This window comes from Melanotaenia boesemani, chromosome 8 (genome assembly GCF_017639745.1).
Source record: "Melanotaenia boesemani isolate fMelBoe1 chromosome 8, fMelBoe1.pri, whole genome shotgun sequence".
In the NCBI taxonomy this organism is placed as follows: domain Eukaryota; kingdom Metazoa; phylum Chordata; class Actinopteri; order Atheriniformes; family Melanotaeniidae; genus Melanotaenia; species Melanotaenia boesemani.
This window is the reverse complement of record NC_055689.1, coordinates 28732094-28749135: the sequence shown is the minus strand read 5'-3', so window position 1 is coordinate 28749135 and position 17042 is coordinate 28732094. Positions and strand designations below refer to the sequence as shown.

General features: G+C 39.3%; 1 protein-coding gene across 3 annotated transcripts in view; it reads left to right on the top strand.

Annotated features, from left to right (window-relative positions):
- LOC121644520 (enhancer of polycomb homolog 1-like) overlaps nt 1-2237 on the top strand; it is a 29628-nt gene extending 27391 nt beyond the window's left edge. For all 3 annotated transcript variants that reach the window (XM_041992521.1, XM_041992520.1, XM_041992519.1), the window contains one exon: nt 655-2237. In XM_041992521.1, coding sequence (XP_041848455.1) covers nt 655-727 — 73 coding nt within the window. In that variant the 3' untranslated portion in view covers nt 728-2237. The remainder of the gene's footprint in view (nt 1-654) is intronic.
- Nucleotides 2238-17042: the final 14805 nt, after the last annotated feature.

Below are 17042 nucleotides of genomic sequence, written 5' to 3'. Positions count from 1 at the left end.
TACCAGCCTGATCTTAACTTGGTATAGAACCAGAAAGAAAATCTGTGGTGTTGCACATCACAGCTTAATTGACTCAAATCTATGTTGGGAAATAATTTTCCTAAATGTGTCGGGAAAACTCATCTTTATTATAACTGAAATATAGTTTTAAACAAGTGTTAATGTTATTTATTGTTTAAGCTTATTTTGGGTCTCTTGCCTGAGGCATGTCAGGAGAGTCCAGTAAATAATCAGTGTGTCGCAGTGTGTATACTACTTCCATGTAGGTTTCTTAGTGTTGTTTTCTCAGCTAACAAGGTGCTGAAATCATTCAAACCTAAACCGGTGCTGCAAAACTGTGGCTGACTTTTAGATTCAGAGGTGGAAACAAACTCCAGATAATAATGAGGCTCTGTAGCGGCTAGATGTTCATATAAACTAGTTTATTTAAAATGGAGGTTTAGTGAATTAGTTATTTCACAAAAATGGATGTGCAATAGTAAATTGAGCTTGTTTTAGTCTCCATTCTGCACCAAAAACAATCTGAAATGTATTCCCATCTGATAGTGTAGCTTTTTTTTTTTTATGTACATGCTTCAGTTCCTTCTTTGATAAACAATTTATGGTTGTCAGTGTCCTGCTAATGTTGTTTTTCTTTTTCTTTTTTGTTCTCAGAGAGAATCACGAACAAGACAAGCCAGCACTGAACAGTCTATCAGAGAACACAGTGGCCATGGAGGTCACGTAGCCTCTGGTCCACAGCTCGGGGGCAGCTTGACTCATGCTTCATTTTTATTTTTTTATTACCTTTTTTTTTCTTTTTTTTTTTCTTTAGGTGCTATGCATCATTCGTTAGTCATGAATGCAAGTGGTGGCTGAATGAGCAAGGCTGGGTTTCCATGGCAACAGTTTTGGGACTTAATTGCAATGCTCGTCTCATACATTTTTTTTTTCTCTCTACCCCGTTTCCCTGTTTGTTACTGTTAATAAGAGATCGTCTGTAAATTCTTAATATGGCAATTATATGTACAGTACTGCATATTTGTAAACCCACCCCCTTTCCCACCCCCCTCCCATTCTTGTATATAACATTACTTGAATACAGAATTGTTCATTTGTGATGTTTTGCACTCAAAATATAAAAAAAAAAGAAAAAAATTAAAAAGAAAACGACAAACTGCAACTGGTGCGAGTATGAGGAATGAAAGCTGTACCACAGAAATGTGTCATCACGCATGGTGCCGAACCTGCTGTTAGATCTATTTATTGTGCCGTGTTTACAAAGTCTTGTTTTTTTGTTTGTTTTTTTTATTTTTTACTACCCCCCCTCCCACCTTTTTTGTTTTTGTTTGTTTCTCTGGTGATACACACCCTCACGGTTCCCCATGCTGTAGTCAGTGTTTAGCTAGTCAGTGTTTAGCTAACTCCCCTCGCCCCTTTGTTTTTGTTTTTTTTGTTTGTTTTTTTGTTTTCCGTTCTTTTCAGTGTGTTGAACGTTCAGGCGCAGGGCAGCAGACGGAGACCGGTGTGAATTTGTTTTTTAGTCGGCATCAGTTTGTCAGTGGGTTAATCAGTCTCCACAGAGCTCTTCCATACATATTATTCCTGAGACAAGTAACAAAACAATGGGGATAAAAACTTCCCAGAAGACTTTGCTGCTTCTGACGTACCTAAGCACTATAGAATTTCTTGTTTTGTTTTCTTTTTGTTTTGTTTTTTTAATTGATGCTGCTTTTTTTTTTGTCCCCACATCTTTTACATTTTTTGAAAAATATTTTTGTATGTTTTTTTTTTTTCCCCCACCTAATTCCCTCATGAAATACTTCATTATTTTGTTACTTGTTGATCAAAATATAAAAAGAAAAAAAACTATAAGGGAATAAAAATGCAGTAACTGACATTTATCATTCCAGCTTCTATATAAATAAGAAAACATGTATGAATTGAATAAAAATTAAAGACCGTTTTCTCTACTTTTAAAAACCTGAAGGCTGAAAGGCCATGAACCACGTTATCGGGTGCCTTCATTTGGGAAAAAATAAAACAATAAAATAAAAAAAATGCTCTCTTCTGTGAAGAGTTTGGTACTGAACAAGGCTACTTGTAGTTTTTCTTTGTCTGTACCACAGTCCCAATGCCCATTCCAGTGGCCCAATTTGATTCATGACTTTTTTTTTTTTTTTTGTAGACCCTTCCACCACACATGGGAAAAAATCCTCTTGAATTGTCACAAAATGAAATAAAAATCCAGGGCATTATGTGTTTGGACCAGCATGTCTCTTTTTTTTTTTTTATCTCTGTTGTCCGTCCTCTGTGTGTCCTCTAGTGAAGAAGCTCGTGTCCAGCATGATGATGAGGAGAGGCCTCCTCCAGCCAAATGTTGCTGCATATTAGTCTGTTCTCATTAACTTTTCTGTTAAACTTTAAGATTATTTAAAAAAGTTGTTCAGGAAGAGGCATTGTCCAATGTAAGAGAAGTCGTCCAAGATGCTGAATGAAATGATTTCAGTTGCATTAGATTAGATGTTACTCCTGCTTCTAGATCATAATCTGTTATGGATAAGAGTCCGTTTATTTTCCGGTCTTGTTCCAGATTTGGGCAAAGAGAGAAAAAAATATCAGTGAACTAAAAAAATTTTGCACCGGAAGAAGTGATACCATCTGCTCAGATTCAAACGAGCTGCGTTTTGGTCAACGGTGAACAGAAACTTGTTGAATTTCCATCCATCTTTATATCAGTTTTATTAACTGGGATTTAGATCAGTGTTGTCTGCGGAGGGAAAGTAGTTGCTGGCACCGTGAGCTTAAACATTACTGGACTTATGTGAAGTAACTCCTTGGATTTTTTAAGTGGTTCAAATAGACTCAAACATACACTAATAAGAAATTATAATACTCAACTTTTGGGTGGAATGTACAGAAAATGAAAAAGTTAATGCTTCATGTAAGAATTATGACTATTCATTTCAGAAAATCTATTGAAACAATAGTGAGTATACCTCTGCATAAAAACATCGTCTCAATGTGTTTGGTGTGGTCTCAAGCCATGAACAGTAAGATGAAGAGGACTTTAGATACAAGCTGTCATTCATGGTTCAGACACTTCTGGGTCTTTAGTGGTTAATTACCTTGTTAGAGAACACGTGCAATTACTACTTAAATGTTTAAGAGCTGCATTAAAAACATTTAGAGAAAATCAAATTCGGTTCACCTGCAAAAATTAAAGTACATTTTAGGATCATTCTGGCATTCAGCAAGTCGACTATCCTGAACTTTTTTTTTTAATCCCCTCCCCCCCATTCTTCATTTCTTTAATTTTATCTCTGGGATAAATAAAGTATTTTTCATTTAATTTCTATTTTCCCTCCAAGTAGCCAGACTGTCTTTATTGTCTTTTCTAGTGTTTTTCTCCAGTTTTTTTTTATTATTATTTTGGACATTGGCTACCATTTTATTCCTTTTTAAAGGGATGATTTAGTTTTTTATGAACCATTTAAAGCCCCGTTACTGACCTTTGGCAGATTTCCACGCCCCCCCAATGACTGCTAAACCTTGTTACATACTCTGCGAGAACTTGCTTGTTCACAAGGGCACTTGGACAAAATAATTTTGTTCTCGTTGCCCTGGTTTGGGAGCTCTTGCTTTCGACACATCAGCTCAGCAGAACTTTGTTCTTGTGTGGTGTCCGAGAACAGTTGTGTGGTTGGTCGGACATTTGAAATGTTCATGTTTGATACGGAAAAGCGTGAAGTGGAAAGAAATTATTGCTGCTGATGTGAAAGTTCTAACGAAGTGGACGGGTAGTGTTAATGAACAGCTGATGGAGGACGGAGTTCCTCATGGAGGATGAAACAACCGAGTCAAAACTTTTCTTGCTCTTGCCACCTCAGAAACAAGAGTGAAGTTCTCTATTCTCACGGAGTATATAACAAGCTTAGCTCAGCAGCCATCTTGCATCGTCTCTTCTCGGAAATCTTCCCAGCCAGTAAAAGTCGCTCTGACATTGACTCTTATCTCTTGTTTTGTCACCTTCTCTCTTTCTTCTCTTGCTCTAATGTTGTCTTAATTTTCTCTTCTGAACAGTCTGCGTTCAAAATAATCTCATCAAAATGAGTTAGAAACATTTTTAAGGTCAAAGTTACATCGCACTGCTTTAACACTGACGTCTGAATCATTTAAACATCAAAGGTACGTAACTCAAGGAATAAACCTGTTGTCTACGCATTTTTAATTATAGGGTTATTTTTTATTTAAAGGCTGTTTAAATGCTTTGTTTCTATGAGAACTGATATAGTTTGACAAATATTTTTTACAGCAAGAAGATGATTGTTGGACACCTGGAGAACAAAAGAGTCTGCAGTTGATGAAGAGTATCTGAAAGTGATGTTCAGAGACTCTAAAACAAAAAAGATTTAACTCAGGACCTGATAGATGCATCTGGGCCTGCACTGTTCGCTGAAGCCTCATCAGGAATGGTCTCCATGCAAGGACTGCTATCAGGAAGCCATTCTTAATGAAGAAAAGGTTGAGATTTGCCCCATAAAGTCATAGCAATTTATTTTTTTATGCTACAATCCCACACATGTCTCCTGGAAAAACTAACCCTACAGCTAAAAGCTAATCTGAGCATTTATGTAGAAAAGGACTGAATCTTCAGTCCTACAACAAACTGTTGAACGTCAAAGTTTGATTTTAAAGGAAGCTTCTCAGCCAGAACAACCATAGCTATTTACCAGTGGTTCCTTTCACCCACGTAAACACAAATTGGGGAGGATAAGAAGAAATGACATTTAAATGTAAATTCAGCTTCACGGAGGAGGAGAGGGAAAGTCGATAAGAGCTGCAGAGTCTAACTCCCAGAGAAAGATTGCCTTTACCGTGCGCCTGACTTGATCGTATTTAGATCTTTTGCTGTAATTGCTTGTTTTCAAATGGGTAAAAGGAGAGAAAAAGTCTTATGAGATGTCAAAAAAGCTGATATGAGTCCTCTGAGAATCTGAATGCAGCGAGGTGGTGCATAATAAGACCGGAACCTGTGAATGGGACTCAGTTCTTGCTGCAGACGCAGAATGCTGCTGCAGAATTTCACTGCAGCAAATGCAAAGAAACACATTAAAAGTGACTGTAAGAATAAACTATAAGTTATTTCCAAGGTAGCTTGTTTGAGACATTTCATTCAGATTTGTGGTGCTGGTCTTAAATTAGCTTTAGTATTAGTCTGATGCTAAACAGGTCCCCAAGGCCCGCTAGGAGCCGTGTTTCTTTGGAAACAAGACTTTTTCTCAGTTGCATTAGTTCAGCAAAACATGACTTAGTTTGTGTTTGTGTGAAGAAAAAACAAGCTTTATCTTTACTGAAAAGTTTTCAGAAGGGATGAGCAATGCCACGTCTTGAAACATTCAGCCCTTGAACTTTTTTGTTCTATTTTCTTCTGAAGTTGCACATTAAAGATTTTGAGCTCAACCCATTTAATGAAGAAACAATTGTTTGATTCTTGGGCTTAAAACTTTGAATTTTTACATTCCCACTAAGAAAGTTGAACTGAAGTTGGATTTCCATCTCAGAAAGCTGGTGTTACCTCAGCAATCCTGCACTGAAAATCCAGTCATAGTTGCACTGAACTGGTTCGTGGTATCAGATTACACTGTTAATTACAGTTAACTGGTCAGTGAGGAAGTCCCAGCTTTTATGTCATTTTCAAATCCAAGTTCAGGCCTCCAGCTAAATCCTAGGAAGGCTCTTATTAGGGATGCACATTTTTTTGACGCAAAGATACATCTTTTTCCATTTGAGGACCAAATTCTTTTATTAACTGTTGTGATTAAATCAAACTGCGAGAGTTTATCTGCAGTTTGGACGAACAAAACCTCAGATGACCTTGTGATGCCTCGCTGAGCGTGGGACTGCAAACACAAAGCCCCGCGTCGATGAGACGGGCAGGAAACCTTGGATTTCTGTTACTATGGCAGCAACACCTCTGGAGCTGCACAGACATCTGGCTCAGTGGTGTCATCGCCTTCATATCGGCTTTGTATCGTTGTGTATCTCGGACTTTATGCTACCATGTGTTCTTGCTCTGTTGTTTCAGTCGTTAAAGTGAAACTTTACTATTTCTAAACATATACACTAAGGATTTCTACTCAGCTGTTTGCAGCCCTTAAATAAGCCATAAGCCTACAGATGTGTCTAATTATTTACTATTAATAAAGACAGAGCATTAGCTTATAAAATTCTATTCAGATTTACAGTAGAATTGCTTGAAACATAAGCCTCACACAGCTATACTGAAATGTGTTTATAACTCCTCCACTTTCTTACCTGATAAGTGTTTATTTTATGTTCTAAAGGTCGTCTTAGTCAGTGTTGTTGTGGGCATGTAAAGAATTTATTCACTATGTGCTGCTATAGTTCCCCAGGTATTGAGGTATTAAAACTACTGAATTAATTCTACCACCTTCAGTGATGCTCTAAATGATTCATTTGACCTTCAGACCTCTGGTGGTTTTACAGCCCGTGACATGAAAACAAGTCTGAGGGAAAATCTGCTTTTACTTCATTCTCCTTTCTCCTCTCTAAACATGTTTGAAAGGCATTTAAAACCATAACCTAAAACCTAAAGATTGTTTGAAATTGGCCTCTGAAAACTAGCTGGTTTTCTGAAAAACACTTAAACAGTCTGTCTCAGTCCACATTGACAGGATCAAGGCCACTTCATGAAGTTTAAACTGAGCATCAGAATGAGGAAGAAAGAGGATTTAGGTGATGTTAAACATGGTTTTTGGTGTAAGTATTTCAGAAACCGCTGATCTACTGGGATATTTTCTTGGTTCACTTTGGTCCCCTTATTACCAGAGTGGCCCAGTTTAACCAGCAGAGCCTACTGGAGTATTGCTGCTGACCATGTCCATCCCTTTATGATTAGTTTTCCATCTTCTGATGGCGACTTCCAGCAGGATAATGCACCATGTCACAGAGCTCAGATCATCTCCAGATGCTTTCTTAAACATGACAATAAGTTCACTGGACTCCAACGGCCTCCACAGTCACCAGATCTCAATCCAACAGAGCAGCTTTGGGCTGTGGTGGAACGAGAGATTCTCATCATGGATGCAGCCGACAAACCTGCAGCAACTGTGTGATGCTGTCATGTCAATATGGAGCAAAATCTCTGAGGCATGTTTCCAACACCAGTTGAATCTATGACACTAAGAATGAAGGCAGTTCTGGAGGAAAATGGGGTCCAACTCTGTAAAAGTAAGGTGGACCTAATAAAATGGATGGTGAGTCTGTTAATGTGGAATAAAAACTATTTGAGAGTTAACTCACATGTTTTATTGTAAATACTTAAAGACACTATTATGTTAGTCAATATTTAAAAGTACACGTAAACAAAATTATCTGACCAAAATCTTACAAAATAAGGGCTCTCAGAGCCCGCCAACACACCCACATAATACACATGCAGTTGAATTTCTGGTCTCAACGCTGCACAGTTCCCATTCAAGGCTTTGACCTGGAAATAACAGACTCCAGTACACAGAAGAAGAAAAAACAAATTTTTACAAGAGATAAGGTGCTTCTTTAACTCAAACTAAAAGCTGCCGTATCACCACCTAGTTTAATTGTGTCTGGTGTGCTTTGGTCCATAGTTCCACTCAGAGCTCTAACTGCCTGATGCCGCTGATAAATATTCTCCAATTACAGGGAAAATAAAAGACTCTTCAGGAACTATGAAGGCATAGAATAAGTCAAAAACAAGGTTCGTGAACTTTTACATATACATGTTTTCAGTGCATGTCCTTTAACAAAAGACCGAATCTCCTCCTTTGATTTACTGAAAAACCCTTTGGTTGTAATTGACTCCAGTGTTGAGCCTGTCGCCGTATGAACATACAGTTAGCAGGAGTTTCATGACACTGGCTGGCGCTTTGAGCAGGGTTAAGTTCTCTGGTGCACAATTAAAGCGAAGGAGAGCAGGACACGAAGACACTAACACACCCCTGCCTCATTATCTGCCAACATGTACGCTGACTTTATCCCTCCCAAACACAGTCGTATCTTCATCTGCAGTCCTGGCTTTCAATTAGCAGACAGAAGCCTAATGAACGCCGCATCCACTCAACGGACCGGCAACCTCATTAAGGCTGATGAGTCAGAGGGCGAACTGGAATGATGAAGGTTGTCTGCAGAGGCCTGATCACTTTGTTTGAGCGCAGAGGGTCTCTGTCGTTTGACAGCGAAGTATCCATGGCCGTCCATCTGTCCCTCTGGTCATACTGAGATGAAGGCTTGTGGGCTTTGGTTATAATGAATTATGTTAGTTGTTTTTTACCCCTTCCAGAAGAAACATTTGTGGTATTTTCCACCACAGCGAGTTTATCTGGATGTTTGCAGTAAAATATTCTTAAATATATCAAAAGTTTGCAAAGTTAAGTCTCGTCGTTTTCTCAATTTAGATAAATGTTTCTCAAACAGGAGTACACTTACCTACTGGAGTACATGGAGACACACCAGAGGGTACATAAAAATAACTTTTTTCTAACTTTTTATTTCTTTTAAATCTTTCTTAACGTCTTATTTCAGTTTGTATTATGAGGTGAGTCAGTTCAGGTGGTCAGGATTACAACACAGATGTGGAAATCTACACGTATGTATTTCTTGATCTGGAAAACTTACTGTAATCATGAAATGCTGTATTTTTCACTGTGAAGAAATGCTTTGTGATTTTAATTGATCCTTCTGATTTTAAGTTGTAATGAATGTGGAAATGAGTGAATATATCAATGAAATTTCTAATAATATCTAAAACATATTTAATATGAAGTTGACTGATCAGTTTCATGAATTTCAAATAAAAATAATGAATAAAATTTGATAATATACTTGTACTTTGCATTAAATGAAAGGGTGAAATTATGTCTGATCATTATTCTTCTATTTTACTGGTCCCACTCACTGAAGATTAAATGGTGCTCTATGTGGCCCCTGAACTAAAATATAAATGATTACTGGGTATTCGACTGAAACATTATTCCACAGGAGGTTCAGTGTTGAAAAATATTTTAAGAACCACTGATTTAGATGATGTTATGCAGAGCTGGTGAGCTAGCTAGTCATCTTCCAGTGTTTGACCTTTTGGTTTCATCATGATGTCATTAATGTTGTAAAAATCCTTGTTAAAAAGCTCCGGCTGCTCCCTCGACAACAAGCTAGAGAACCAGATTTTACTCTCTTACTGCTTTTATTTATCTCAGAATCCACTGTCGTTCTGATATATGCAGGATTTAATTCAACTTCAGAGGAAAACATGGGATTTAATGTTGGTTAACCACCTGGATTGGTCCAGTCTTCTTTTAAAGGTTGGTTTCTGCACAGCTCCACCGTTCCCTCTATAGCTTCTCAGTCAGGTTGAGGTCTGGACTTTGACTGGATCATTGTGAAACCTTGACTCTTGTCTTCTTCAGTCATTTTAGATTTGCCGTTGTGTTTGGGATCTACATACTTGCAAACATTTGAATTTTGCAGGTATGTACAAAAAAGCCGGCTCGTTCGTGACGAGACATCAGCATCAAAAGACATTTCAGAAATCTTGAGGTTTGTTCAGATCCAACGTTGCTTGCTTAAGCAGTGCTGCCATGTTTGTTTCAAAGAAAAAGTACTTTCTCCTGGATCCCTTTCAAAACAAAACAAACATGTTCAGTCTTTTTCTGCTTGTATGGACATTAAGTTTAATGTGTATCATGTTAATTGAAGACTGTAAAGTCTGAGAAGTATCTCTTGGGTTTTTTCCACTTTCTCTGAACCTCCAACTTTACAAGAAGTAGATGCTAAAAACCCAGTCGATGCTCACAGTCTCTCCATGAGTTGCCATCTTGTTATGTCATGTTATTTCATTTAGACCACTTGAAGCCTTCTTCTCTTCTTATACCCTCTCATGTGTATTCCACTTTCTCCCAGCAGGTTAGATCGATCCCTCGGTGAGGTGGAAAAAAAGAGTGCAGACTAGAGCAACATATACTGATGCACAGCAGCAGTTTAAGCTGGCATTTGGAAGTCTAAAACATTTTCTAAGGCAGCTTTCCACATTTCCAACACCAGGCGAGTCTGAGCACATTCAGTCCTACAAACACTGAAGCTTTCAGATAATGAACAAAAACTTAAATCGTCCTCGTGGGCAAAGTGAGCCGTTACAGCAGAAAATGAAACAACCCACCAAAGGAAAATGTAATCTAAATGCTAATGATGAAATTTTCACTGTTTTTATCATAATTTTATCAATAACTTAACAGCAGATTGTGAGGAACATCAGCCACAGCAGCTATTATCAAGGATTCAGGTAAAAAAAAAAAAAAAAAATAGATGAGAGAAGTTGGTTTTTGTTAAAAGACATGAGAGGAAGGGATAAACACGGTTTAGCCTGAGGAGAGGGTGGTGTGGCGTCAGGGTCTGTTTCAGTGTCAGACCGCTCCTGCAGCACTCTGGTTTGCTCCAAATCTAGCTCTGTATCATTTGAAGGCATCACGACTCAGGCTTTTACCTCACAGAACCTGAGGCTAACGCCAGAGCAACCAAAGAACAGAATTCAATTATAAACTTTTCATCATGTCAGCAGAAACCTTCCAAAGAGCGACTCCATCCTGAGGGAATCCTAATTTTACAGCTGCCCACATACTCCAACTGTGCAGAGCTCATATTGCCCCGAGTCCCCCGAGGATGAGCAGGATGAAGACGGGATTATTGGTTACATGAGGCTGCATTACATCTGTGTGAGAGAGAGAGAGGAAGAGAGAGAGAGAAGTTTCTAAATAAACAAGTTACTTTAAGATGTGAGAGATGGAGTGTTTTATTTATGTATGAGCTTTCCTATCCAAGCTGGGAGGGAAAATCTGAAAACATAATGTGGTTTAGCTGTTTAAACACATTAATAAATTGTTCTCTCCTATTTGTTGTTGTTAGCACAGAAGAGAAATTTTAAAGTAAACAAGTGTTACATAAGTACAGTGTTTTATGTGCCCATTAAACCTGAAATTATTCTGACCCATTAAAAATGTTACAGGTAGCTCTGTAACACCACCACACCAACAACAAAGAAGAAGACATGGAGCATGTGCAGAAACTCATGTAGGCGGGGTTTTCTGGGTTAAGGGAGAGATGGGGCAATAGACCCCTTTCTTAATTTATGCATATGTCACACACGCATGCACATAACCACAGTGGAAGGTAGAAAGCTAAGCTGTTAAATGAAATAGGCTATGTGTTCGTCTTTACCGAGGTGGGACGTATGCATAAATTACGAAAATCTCCTATTACGTCATCAGATCAGGAAAGAAGCGTTTTGATTGTAAACACGGAAATTAAACGGTGGCATTATTTACGATACGATACACCTTTATTGTCAGACACATCTGAAATTTGTCAGTGAAATCGCAAATAAAAAAATTGTGATTTTACATCAGTGTTCTGTTGAAACATGTTACCTTGTCGAAACATCCTACTGCAGGCTTAATGTATAAAAATTCTGTTTTATCTTTCAAAAAAATCATTAAGTTAGTTAGTTATCCACATATGTGTGTATTAATGATCTTTAAACAACTGTTAACAAACAGGTATGTGGAAAACCTGATGGGCATCTCTACCCGTTGCACCTCCTCCGATAACCATGAGGTTAGCCGCAGGGTCATCAGCTGCAGGGTCGCCAGCCAGGAACCCCATTCTTCAACGTTTCGCTCCTTTAATCCTGGAATGTCTCCTGGTGGAGGGGCAGTGGCAGAGACGTCTCCCTTTCACTCCCTGCAGCTGTTAGGTGATACCCCCTGCGGCTGTTGTTGGGTTTAGCTGTTCTTTCCCCAGCACCTGTCTATTCTCTGCAGCCAAAGCCAAAAGCCTTTTCTGCCTCCTTTGCCAGTTCTTTAACAGCTTTATTCAGCTTCCCTCCCGTCACTCCTGCATCCGTCAAGAGGCACATGATTGACAGCCCCACAAAGCCTCTGCATCCCACCTCAACAGAGTAGATGGTGGCCTCCCGACATTTGGCAGCCAACTTGGTATATTTGACCTTCTTGCGATCAAAGGCAGCCTCCATCCCTTCCTCATGTGGGATTGTGCAGATCTTGCATTGGTGGGCCAGACAGCAATGTCAGGACAGACGGATGTGGTGGGGATCTTTGTAGGGTACTGGAGTTGCCTATCAAGGTCAACCCTCATGTCCCACTCCTAGTCAAAGGAAAAGGGGTGAGGTGTTTCTCTTGGCCTGGTGTTTTTTTTTTTTTTTTTTTTTTTTTATCCCCACCTTCTGGAACAAAGTTGGTGTGGGTCTGCTGGTGGTGACTTTTTGTTGTCTTGTAGACGCCTCTCCAGCACCTCAGCTAGCTTTCACAGAACTTGGTCAGCGCCCCTGAGAGAGTGCAGTCTTACTGCCTGACAGAATATGTTGGGGTTGTGGTAACAGAGGTAACAGAATTCCTCACTGGTGGAGGTTACAGAGACAGGAAAGTGCGTCACTGGTTGCACAAATTAGGAAACTAAGCCTTGCTTCTGGAATCTTCCAAAGGTTTGACCAACTGATATTCCAGTTGACAACTCCCTCCCAAGTTGTCCAGCTTCCTTGTCGGCCCTGCAACACAGCCTTGATCTTGTGGCGCTCTTCCTCTATCCTCCGCCACCACCATCTCCTTCCTCTCCTTGCGGCTAGTTTTGGAAGCGAGGCGCCTCTCTGCACCCTAGTCCTGTTCTCCCTGCATGGACTCTGCCAACAATCTCCTTGCATTGCAACCTACCAAAAGGTTGTTCAACCTCAGTTTGGGCATTCCACTTTCAGCCCGTGGGAACCTTGATGTTCTTCACAGACTGATCAGTGAATTCTCTTAGTTTGAGAACTAGCCCGGTTTTCCTGCATGTAGCTTTGCCTGATGGATTGCAGTGGCAGTTGCAGTGTGTTCTTTCTGAAGAAACCTATTTCGGAGAGGCACCGAGGCAGCCCTGACCACTTCTGGATAAATGAGTTGGCTTTGCTGTCCATCTTTCTAGTTGTGAATGAGGAGCTCTGACTCATTTTCAACCACTACGTTATCCCCCTGTAGAGATCAACTGGTTGGCTTTGAGTTGGCTTTGGTCGAATCTTGCCAGGCCATCTGTTAGCTGCTCCATGACAGCTATTCTCATCTGTTTGTCAGACAGCTCGGCAGTTTATTGCCTCCCCAGGCTTTTGATGAGCTGAATCTATAGGTGTGGTCTTAAGATGTCACGAGAGTTTATAAATCAAACTAGAATAAATGTATGCAGGTGGGATGATTCAACAGTGTAAATGAAATAATTATATATATATATATATATATATATATATATAATCTATTCATATATAATAAATAAAATCAAAAATTGTTTGAAGAATTTATAATATACAATTTCTATGAACATGCATAAAACATATTAAACTTTTCCATTTATTTCACAACATGAAAGTCTCACAATAGTCCAGCTGTTCTCAAACACGGACTTAAGGGTAGCATGGATTTATGGGCGCGTCCTCAACCCCACTAGAAATTACGTTTTTATGCATGTGCAGAAAGCATAGATAGACCACTGTCACCAAGTCCACTTGTTTCAAGCAACTGTGGGCTTGTTTTTCTGTGAAGTTGCTTGGAAATGTCATCAGTTGCAGATTTTTTGGGCTTGTTTTTTTTTAAAGTTTAGTTGTTTATTTGGGCTTGTAAGGCAGTAACCCCTGGCTGCAGATTGGGACACGTAAATGAAACAGTCCTTTTGAGCTCTGTTTCCTTGATTACCACGGCCATCCCATCTGATCGCCCCTATCCACAACTTTACTTGACAGAGTGACCATAGCCTCGTTACCTGAGAGGCGAAGTATCAGCCTGATAGTGAGAGATGCCTCAGCTACGCCATCACGACGCCATCACAGCGTGATACCTTCCGCAAAATTACCAAAACACGACTTAGAATGGCGGTCACCCAACAGTTGGGGTTCTCTTTTCTTTGCGGTGGTTCGTAACGCCATTTTAAACGGAGGTTTCATAAAACAAATCTGTTCATCAAACAAGGAGCCATTCCTTTTATACCAGGTCCACAGGAAATTACTTTTTTCCCCCCCTTTTTTTTAACCAATCAATGGATTGCAGTGTGTCAGACTCCACCTTTTTGGGTTGGATCGGTTAGATTGTTACCCCAGTGAAAGGTTCAAAATAAAGGTAGGATGGGTCGAATATTAGAGCACCCGTCCAGTTTTCACATGTGGAAACAAAACCCACTGGTGGAAATGGGGCTAATACTTAAGAATGAATAAGGATAAACAGTGGACAAGGAGTGCATTGGAGGGCTGGTTCTGGCCTCAGGTGGGAGGCAAGTTGAAGGCTTTCTGCCAGTTTTAGTGTGTGTAAGGTGTGAAGTGAGTGCTCACCATGCAGCATGCTGGCACAATAAATAAATAAATAAATAAAAAAAACCTCTTATCTATGAGGCTCATTGGTTTTAATGTTCCATAACAACATGTGGAGAAAACAGTTTTCATTTGTTTTGGGTTTTACCTCAGGTCTTTTTTTTTAGATGAGTCAAGTCTTATTTTTCTTATTTTAATCAAAGTTTAAATGTTTTATTACTAAATGTTTTTACTGTGTTTACTCAGATAGATAGATAGATAGATTAGAGGTGACCGTAGGTACATCAGCCCAGCGGTTTGTCAGCATCAGGAGCCAAAATGCTTTGTGATTTATAAGTTTAATCCCAGAGGATTACATGGTTCCAGCTTTGTTCAGGGATAAAAGAAGCCCCAAATTCAGTTATTTCCCTGTAAAGAAGGAAGGTGACGCGAGCGTGGAAAATCCTGTTTGAAATGTGTGAGCGAGCGAGCATGAGTGAGTGTGTGTGTGCTCTACATGCTTAGCTGAATCATCATTGATCTCTGGCACCACCTAGTGGTCACACTAACCTTGTGCATCGTTTGTGTAAAAAAAAAAACTCGTTTAGTAACTTCATGTAGACTAAAACAGGGATCTTGAACTCTGGTCCTCGAGGGCCGCTGTCCTGCAGGTTTTAGATGTTTCACTGCTTTAACATACCAGACTCAAAGTGATGGGTCATTGTGCAGAACTTGACAACAAGCTGTTGGATCCATTTAATTTAAATCAGCCATCATGCCTGCTGAGGAGGCAGACTACCAGGTCACCTGAGTCTCATCCTGCTGAGGAGGCACACCTGTGTCTCACTGCCATGATTCCCAGCAGCTGCTATTTAATGACAGGGCGTCCTCCTACATGGTGCCAGATTGTTTTGTAGCCAGCTGTGGCAACACACTCAGACTAAGTTAACACATTCCTGAATCTGTTTGACCAAGTGATTAACTAGTCTGTCCTCTCTCTCAGTCTGTGATCAACCTGCCCAACCTGGATACCCTGGACCTGCTTACCTGTCTGACCTGGATTACCTGCAAACCTGTCCAATAATGCTTTTTCTGTTCTTTCAGCTGCTCAGTGTCAAAGTCCTCCCTGCCTGGTGCATGACATCAGGTGTGTTGGAGCAGGACAACATCTAAAACCTGCAGGACAGTGGCCCCTGAGAACCACAGTTTGACATTACTGTAAAAATTTAGAATAAACAATTAAAGAAATATATTAAATATGCATGTAACTATTAAATATAGACATATATTTAAGAGCTATAGACTTGAAACTTTGAGTTAAAACTAGGAATTGAGACTTGTGTCAAACTTTTAAGGAAAAAAAAACATGTGCAATGATCACATATATGTGGAAATAAATTTACAATTCTGCACTTAAACTGATTAAATACTGAATAATTTTAAAGATATGTATTAAAAAATGAAAGACATTTTCTATCAACATTCAATTTGTTATGGAAGCTTGATAGATATGTCCCAAATATTTAAAAACACACAGAAAAACTTCAACTACAGCTAAATAACTGCTTAAACTTTGCTGCGGGTAAACATAAAATAACAAAATCATGATCAGTTGAGTTTATTTAGTCAGGGTGGAGAAATCAAACGTCCATTTAAACAGTTTCTCTGCAGCTTTTTGCGGTCACGCTGCCATGCACCGCTTCAGAGCAGCTACAGTTGTGGTTTGTTAGTTATTGAGCAAATATATAGAAATATTTAGAGGTTAGGTGTCTTGCTCAAGAGCAAAAACCAACATTTGACTTCAAAGAGGTTTCTGATGCTGGTTAACACTTTGCTGTTATACTTTTTACTTCCTCCTCTTCATACCATGGTTGGTATGATCTCTGCATTGGTTAAAGACGAGTGTGCCGGCAGGCGGTGGCTACATGGATTCCTGCATGTTTTAACTTGGCTGAAGAGGCTGTTAAACATTCATGAAGGTAAACGTGTTTCAGGAGTTTGCTATTTATTTAATTAGATTTTTTCCTTTGGAATAAGAAAACTCACCTAGATTATTTTAACAATGACATGCTTTACTAGATAACACAATTTCCTGTCGTTTTTTTGGTCCAAATATCAAAGAAAAAGAAGTACAACAGGTCCCTGATGAACCCCCTCTTTACACCTCTGTTCATAGCATTTGGTCACATATGGTATTTTATTTTATTTTATTTCCAACAAACATCTCAGACATGACAGGAAAGGAGAGCAATAGAGTATGAACATGTGGGTACAATAGATTAAAGATAAGAAAAAAAAGACAACAGAAATAAATGATAGTGGGCACAATTTCCATTCGGCCTCCTCTTTAGCATACTTTCGCCGCAAGGCAAGGAAGTATTCAAAACGACGGTCAATACTGAGGATCCAAACAGAGCAAGGCTGGGAGGCATTTGTCAGATACTAAAAACTTAGAACAGAGCCACAAAAATAGACTAGGCTGATCTGGGAAATCCATAAAGCAAAGAGGATGACAGCATGGGCCCAGTATGCTGAGGTTGTACCTCTTAGGTTGTCAGCTGTACAGCATTACCTATTAATGTAACTTTTAACACAAATAACCTCCAGTAATACTAAAATCATGTTAAAGCTCAGACTACCGCACACCAAAAAGGAAAACCGACAGGCAGTTTCATTTTTCAGTGCTACAATT